The sequence below is a fragment of the Chenopodium album genome, chromosome 12 (assembly GCF_948465745.1).
Source record: "Chenopodium album chromosome 12, dcCheAlbu1.1, whole genome shotgun sequence".
NCBI classification, from domain to species: Eukaryota; Viridiplantae; Streptophyta; class Magnoliopsida; order Caryophyllales; family Amaranthaceae; genus Chenopodium; species Chenopodium album.
Genome location: NC_137845.1, coordinates 53,471,391 through 53,479,983, shown reverse-complemented (window position 1 = coordinate 53,479,983; position 8,593 = coordinate 53,471,391). Strand labels below are relative to the sequence as shown.

Genomic DNA, 8,593 nt, shown 5'->3' with positions numbered 1-8,593 from the left:
CAAGCAGAAATCCGACGGGCTGCCGATGATTAGAGTGTGCTTGCTCCTCGATCTCCGGCAATCCCCCCTGTCAAGCCTTATCCAAGGTGCCACCGGTGGTTGTAATTTCGAGCCACTACACCCAGCTGCAAACTGCTGTTTGGTTCTGCTTCGTGTTTATTTGCGGACTTTGTTCGCTTTTGGTAGCTCTTTGACCACCGTTATCCTATTATCAATTTGTGGAAAACAGGTAAAGTAGTGAATATACCAAATAACAATATGAATGTAGGATGGAACTAGGAAATCTCATTTAAGCCATTTAGCCATGTCCCTATACTAAATAACTAAACAGGTATAAAATACAGTAACAATTATAATTTTTTGCAGAGTAAATACCAATACAATTGCTATTAAAAATCCACGTACAACATTACAAGACCGTTCATACACGTAACGAAGGGGAGAAATTGATTGCATCACATCAATAACTTCAATTTAGTGTCAACTCTGTCTGGCTTCTAAGCATCTTAGTCTTTCCTTCACCAGAATTTCCAGCTCCCTTGAAAGTTTTGAACATATTTTTGTACAGCATAGACTTTCTCCAAGTGTCCAAGACAACCCAAGATGGCAACCTTACTCTATTTTCTGCAACCACCCCAACTGTGAAGCAGAAATAGTGTCAGTAACTGAAAATTACTGAACAGTGTACATTGGTAAAGGCATTGAAAAGAAGCTATTCTTACCTTCCAAGCATACATCAAAAAGAAGGCGACGGTATCTGCAGACCAAACAACAGCAAAGGACTTCCAAAAGAATGGGATTATAACATTTAGCAATGGAATGAGGAGGAAAAGATAGTTGAGGGCTTCTTTTTCTTTGTTTGAACAATCTCGGGCACGAAGTGAAGGAATTGCTGCACCAAAGAAAATAAATTTCATTTCCAGTTTCCAGTTTCAAATTTCCAGTTGTGTTTCCAGTTTCCAAAAGTTATTAATCAAAGATACAGATTGAGATATTGCATATTTGGAAGAAATTAGCATTTATGAGCAAAATGGGTTTCAATGACCTTCACCCTTGTTTCTATCAACATAGTAGTTTGTCACTCTCAAACTATTTGAATATATAGTATTATTACTTGACCCACGTATAGTCCACACTCCAAATTAATACAGCATTTCACCGCAGGAAACCAAATCTAATGTACGAGTAGTGCTTTGTGCTTCATTTAAAATTTTTAAGTTCATCTAGATTTTGTCAACATCTTAACCAACATGCAAATAACTAATATAGAATGCTTTCAAGGATGCATTGAACCTAATTGGAGCCATATGAAATAGATGGGTGAGACCTGAAATGCTAAAACAAATGAAAGCTACATAATGAGTAATCCTAAATGTACATTATTTGTCTATCCCTCTCTATCCTACTTTCTCTCTCCTTTAAACCATGTTGTCCATTTTTTTCGTGATCCTTATGAATGTAGTCTTTTGAGCAACCAAGAAGTATGATAAAGGAAGTGAATTATATTATCATAGTGGAGATAAGGACTTACTGAACATCCAAATGGACCACATGCCCATTAATCGCCATATGTCTGGCTCATTTGAAGGGAATACAAGATTGAAGGAGAGAACTCCACCCAGAAGCATAGATGCATATCCCTGAATCTCAAAAACTGAGTATAATGTACTTCCTGGCACAGCAGGATTTTTGGAAGCTGTAGAAGCCCTAGGAGCAAAGGTTGCAGCTGCCTTGTTAACTACCTGATTGAACACGGAACATGTCAAGAATTTTTCTGAACAGCGAGTGTCTCCGCAACAAAGATGAAAGAAAAAAACGCATTTCAAATCAGTCATCAGGATTGAGCTGTCAAAGCCAACATCATAATTCATAAGCATTCCCATTGCCACTATGCCTTATACGCCTTTGAATGATTCTTGCATAAAGTAGGATAAACAAGATCAAAAGTATGCAATGTCATTAATTTATGAGTAGAGGCTGACCTTTGACCAAACAATGAAAGCTGGAGAACATGTTAACATGGATCCTATTTGGTCAATCCTTACACTAAAGCCGATTCATTAGCAAGTGTGACTCCCAAAGACATTCTTGGATATATAAATGATCACTTGCATCAGGTTATATAGAAGTTGATCAATCATTCTATTCATCTCTATGTTGTTAACCAAAATTTTCTTTCTTTATCATCATTCAACTCACAGTTGCTATCTACATTAAAACGGCATACATATAACTATCAATACTCATGAGTCATGACCATCAACCTCCCACCCCCTTTAAAAATCCTGGGGAAAAAAAGCTTCTAATAGAAAAGCATGGGACAAGCTAAGGGCTTCAAAGTATCTTTTGTTGGCAGCACAGAACTCAAATTCATTAACTCAGAAAAGATCTGGCACGTTATTGAAAGCCATCTTGCAGCCAAACATTAGATCACCAACTCAAACATTATCCGCATTCCTTAGCCTATAACTTTTGTTGACACATAATCAATCATCATACTTGGATCATTTTGCTACTTTTTTCATAAAGAGAATAGATGCAATATTATAGAGATTTTGTAAAAGCCTCGTGAAATTATACATCACTCTTTCTAACCCCCTTTAGCTAAAGCAGTTTTTCAAACATATAAAACCTCACAAATACATTTCAACCACCCTTAAGAACTATGCTAAGGAGACTAAGAAGTAAAAAGAATCAGACCTCTCTGCAGCTGTAGAGAGCTTTGCTAGTCATATATACTGACCACAGCAAGGAGGTTAAAATAATCGCTAGCCCGACAAAAAATATAATCCAAAACTGATAAATAAAACCTCATGCACCTCATGGCTCATGCCTCTCCTCCCTGAAGCAAATCTAGCTTCTAGTTAAACAACAAAACAAGCCTTCCTTCAGCTTTTGCTATTCACCAAAGGACCCGATTGCACAAAAATCTAAGCCACATAATGGGGCAAGCAATTTTGCACTCCTCTAGAATTGATATCCCCCCACATCTGCCACAAAGCCTCTGCATATTTGCAAGAGACCCCCTGTCCTTCTATTGTAAAAAATCCTCTACAATTAGTATCCTCCTATATTTTCGATGTGACAAACTTATTAGATCATTGCATTTCTGATACAAGAATGCAGCATATGAGATTTTCACTCAGCAATTGAAAACGTTACAATAAGAAAATGCCCCCTCACCCCCAAACCCCCCCTAGGATTCATTAAAAAAAAGAAAAAATCAAACTTAAGTTTCACTCACTAAAACCACCTCCCCCCTAATTCTACTTTCAAAATACCTTTAAAACTCTCTTCTTCCTATATTTTCGTTATTTGGAGGCATTGAAAGTAGAAACAATTAATTTATCTCCTCCAAACTCCCAAGTCCTAAAACCCAATCATATGCCAACCAAGCTCCCACACTCGACCAATGTTGAATCGATCCTTCTCACCCATTTATCAAACACATCGGATCGCCAATGTCTACTAACTTGCTCCTTCTACAACCCATACAAGACTTAGTTCAATGCTCACTTCAAAAATCCCCATTTCAAGTTTTCCTCTTGATCCTTAAGTATTCCCTCACTTTTCCAACATTACTCATCCAATCTACTCATACACTTCCATGTAAACATCAAATCAAACAACCCAATTCAATTTTCGCCTTAATAAGTCCGAAATCATCCAGACCCTAACCAAGAACAAATACTCTTGTAATTCTTATTTCAATTTATTAAACAAATTAGAAAGAACAAACAATCACATAGCACATTAACAACAATTAATGAAAGAATTCCACTGATCAACATTCTTATAATCAAAGGCAGTGAAGCTGATGACTATTTTTAGACAAAAGGCCTGTTCTTTTCACCTTCAAAACATTTAATATAAAAGCCAATCATTAATCTATTATCATCAAACGCTAAAATTCCAGCAATTAAATTAAACTCGACCATCCAATATATTCAAAGATTAACTAAGCTATTAGCTACTCCGTATAATATTACAATTTGACAAAAATCATACTATATATTATATAATTCAATTTTCAGAAACAAGATTACAAAAAAATTTATTAAAAAAAATTTAAAACAACAAAGAAGATTGAAATTTTGTGGGCAAAAAGAACTTGCCTTTTTTAGATCTTTCTCTATTGCAGGAGCAGCAGTAGAAGTAGAAGTGGAAGCAGAAGAACCCCTGATTTCATTTTCTTTCTCCTCTAAATTGTTAATTTGCAAATTCTGTTCTTCTTGTTGCTGTTCTTCAACAGTTGTGGGTGTGTCGAGATTATCTGAGCTTCCATGGATTCTGAAGCTACCCTTTAATGGCGGAAAATTGAAAGAAGTTGAAGTTTTATATGAAAATGAATAACCTTTTTTTACACTAGGAAGAATTGAGAAATGGCAGCTCAAGGGAGAGCCTGGTAACAATACTGTCATTTTAAATTTTTGGTGTTTTTGGAATTTTATTTGGGAAGATGAAAGAATAGAAAATGGATGAGGCAAAAAAAAAAAAAAAAAAAAAAAAAGGACACAATTGGCTAATATCGAGCGAGGTGGGCGTACCAAAGCCTAGCAATTAACAAGCGCTCTAGCATGGGCCTCCCTTGACCCTTGCTCGTTAAATTGACCAAAATTCGATAGTTGCGACTTGCGAGTATACTGATTGTAACCCGTAAAATGGGAATTTTTACTGATTGTGTTGAGCGATTTTTCTTAAGCTCTTGTCCAATTTGAGTATACTTTGTCCATGTATGTTATTGATAATTTGATATATAATTCGCATTGCATTGGGTTTTCTTTGAATATTAATTCAAAATTACACTTTCTATAACATTTTTTGTGGGTGATTTTCTTATCAATTATAGTTCTGAAAAGTTTTCAACTAGCTAAAGATTGGTTCTTGGTGGATCTAGAGGTGTCAATTCGGATTATCGGATGAAGTTTGGATCGGATCTATTTGGGTCAGGTCTGTTCGGATCGGAGATATTCGGTTTAAAATTATCCTTTTAACCCGCATCGGGTCGGATCGGATCACTTTCAGGTCAGGTCATATTCGGGTCAAGATCTGTCTATTACAGATCGGGTTTAGGTCAGATCAACTTCAGATCGATTCATATTCGGTTTGGATAAAACCGAATCGAGTTCAAAACGAGTTTGACCAAGTTAATCTTGGGTCAGATGACTTTAGATCGGTGTGGTTTCGATTCAATTGATTTTGGTCTGTTATGTTTGGTTTGATTACGAAAGTTGATTCAGTATTCGGTCAATTTTGATTCAGATACTTTTCGTGTTTGACTAAATTTTGGTTGGGTTGACCAAATTTAATATTCAAATAAGTACATTTTTAATATTAGAGTAATTATTGAGATTTTTTTTTATCTTGTTATTGGATCGTTATCAAATTATTCATGTGTCATTAAAATATGTTAATAAAAAAGAGGTAACTGATAAGTTAGGTTTAAAACTATGGTTAGTTTGAAATCATGTCAAGTCAAAATCCAGTCGGGTTAAAATCGGGTTGGGTTAATTTCAGTTCGGATAAAAAGCAGATCGGATTGAATTGGGTGTTTGTCGGGTCAATTTCGGTTCGGATTGAGTTCAGGTTGGGTCAAATCGATTTCGGTTGAACTAAAGTCGAGTCAAATCAGTGTCGGGTTAAGTTCAAATCGGATCAAATTCGGATTCAGGTTGAGTTCAGTCCGGTTACAGATCGGGTTTGGGTGTTGAGTTTCTCGTGTAATTAAAGTCGAATTGGTTAAAATTCACAACAGATGATCTTTCGGTTTGGTTCGGTTTTGACACCTCTACGTAGATCCATTAATTTATTGGGTTCCCTTTCTTTTGTTACTACAGGCAATTTTAATACATTGATAAGTTGTGTATTCCTACTTTAAATGGATTATTAATCAAATTTAATGTAAAATGTCTAATTTTTCTCTTTCTCTAGGGTTTACATTACTCAAAACTATATTGCTGGTGTATTTAAAGAAGTGTATGAATGTCTTCTGCGTTTTACATGGTAACGTCCACATTCTAATATATGTAGTATATAAATGCGATAGTTTTTTTATTTTTTTATTTTTTGTGTGCGGAAAGGAGAGCAATATATTAATTCAAATCAAGCTTTGTGAAGGCACAAATTTGTTTAGTACATATCCCACCTTGTCATGATCTTACTTTTGCAAATACTTATTTAAGGTATAATTATAGATGGTGAGGTAGTAGCAGTTTAATGCAGTAGTTTAAATTCAAACTGATTTTATAGAATTTTATTATATGATTGATGACCATCAATAAACAAAGGCTAAGAGTCTAAGACAATGATGAGAGGGTTTATAGCTATAGATATGTAAATTCTCATATATACTCGGATGATGGGTACACCTAATGTTATCTTTGTCTTAAATAATAAAATTTCTATTTTATTTAAACTTTTAGAGAAAATTAGAAGAAGAGATATATAACAACCCTTATGCTCCTATCTACATTGGCATAATTCTAAAATACAATATAGAGTTCGGAGGTGATTTGGTATTTGATGTTGGAAAACAAAAAAAAATTGGTCAAGAATCTTGGAGAACATCCAGAGAAACAAAGACTACCTTTGGCAAGATTCTAATTCAATCTTCTAAGATCTATACTTCTATCTCAAAATTAAATAGTTGACTATTGTGAAAGTTCAACATTAACTATTTAAAAAGTTAAATAGCAATTTAAATTTTGGAGCATAGTCACACGTAGACACATTAAAACTGCAAATAATTTACCGGACAAAAGAACCTTGCTTATTCAACCATTTTACAAACTATAATAGTCACAACTATATGGAATACTATAAGCATTTTCCGTACAATATACTTGAATACTTTAATAGCTAGTATAATATACTTGAATACTTTAATAGCTAGTACATTACATATTGGAAGGATATTATGTATACAAGTATACAACATTATTATAATCACAACTTATCAAAATAATCACATCCTTTCATTGTCACTATGACCAGTTTAATAATTATCCAGCTAATAAGTTTCAAGTATTTAAGCTTTCTAAGTTATTTTACATCATTGTCTAAATTACATATATGTTACAATAGTACTGCATTCTGATTAGCCACGGTGGTCAATATACAATTTTTTTTTATTGGTGAACACGAGGGGCAAGCCTCTAGTCAACGTACAACATGAATTGAGAAGTTTTTTTTCCACAATTATATCAATAAAAAGATTTGTGAAATTTTAATATTTTGTAGATTGAAGAGTATCTATATCTATTGATATTGAATTATTCTAAATAAGTATTTATTGCTTTTGAAACTAAGTTAACATGCATGATAAAATGATTGTCAAGTATGTTATGAACTGGCATCATCCATACATCATCCTAACAATTTAACAATACTACTAGTTGAGCTATTGTTACATTTTTATAAAGCATGTTACAAAAATACATACACCCAAACTCAATATTTCAAAATTACATCGAATAATAATGGGAATGTCTCAAGCTAAGAACACATGTGCCTTGAGCTTGGCTAGCCTTGACTCATGGATGAGCCCACTAGCTATTTGTCTTGTTTAAAATTTAAAAATGGGCATGAGTCTATCTATCGATCTATTTAAGTCATGTGTCGACACATGTTGTGCTTATAGTATTGCCGTATTGCTATTGCGTCATGCTGTTCTATGCGCCGGCTCAGCCAGCGCCATATTAACGAGCCAGTAGACGTCATTACTATATTAGTCTATTGTGCCTAGCTATTATTGTATTAACAATTGTATAATAAAGTGATTTATAATTTTCCGTCAAACAAAGTCATAGTAATTGAGATTTAAGAATAATACATTAATACTTTTGTTTAGATACCTTTTTATCTTATCTTGGTGGTCCTGTGTTAATGAAATTTCCAAGCGTTGAATTGTTGCTTTGATTTATGTGGACAATTCTTGACAATTACTGGACGTACATATAATCTGAATTAATTAATATTAATTATTCATTCAAAATCCATAATACGTCTACTTAATTTGGTTTAACGCGTCTAATTAATCAGTTAATTGCAACCATCCCATGTTTAGATTTGGGACTAAGCTGCATATCAATCCATAATCAGTTTGTACACACGCTAGAGTTATGGTCCCCTATATACCCACATATTTTGTACTGATTTTCGAAAGTTAAAATGTAATTGAGAGTGTCTTAATCAACAAATTTTAGAGCAAATATCAAAGGGTTGAGAGATTAATTCTATTAAATCTTGGACATGTTTCATATAACATCAAAATCATGCAATATCACCTTAATGTGGCATGTGGCGAGTGATAAGAGGACGTTTGATATGAACAATCATATCGTAATCACATCCAAAGATTGTTTCAAGTTTACGCTAAAATAAGTTCCAATAAAACTAACAATAGGTTTATAAAAAATAAGATGATATTAAATAAATTTGTTCAAATTAGATAAGATGAGATAAATGTTGAGTATGTAATAATTTAGCAATAATAAAGATGAGAGTAGATTTTAAGGGTTTTATTAACTATTTTTCCAAATTGATAACGTACTTCGAATATGTTAGAAAAGAATTGAAGCTCATATGTTAACGG

The 8,593-nt window shown here is 33.7% G+C and overlaps 1 protein-coding gene across 1 annotated transcript; it reads right to left on the bottom strand.

The window, feature by feature from the left end:
- Positions 1 to 265: 265 nt before the first annotated feature.
- On the bottom strand, positions 266 to 4,479 carry LOC145572627 (protein RESISTANCE TO PHYTOPHTHORA 1, chloroplastic-like). The gene is made up of 4 exons (XM_081631586.1): positions 4,112 to 4,479; positions 1,532 to 1,738; positions 723 to 892; positions 266 to 639 (listed from the first exon to the last, which is right to left on the bottom strand). Exons 1-4 carry the CDS (start codon positions 4,419 to 4,421, stop codon positions 613 to 615), a joined length of 714 nt encoding a protein of 237 aa, XP_081487712.1. The 5' UTR covers positions 4,422 to 4,479; the 3' UTR covers positions 266 to 612.
- Between the last annotated feature and the right edge of the window lie 4,114 nt (positions 4,480 to 8,593).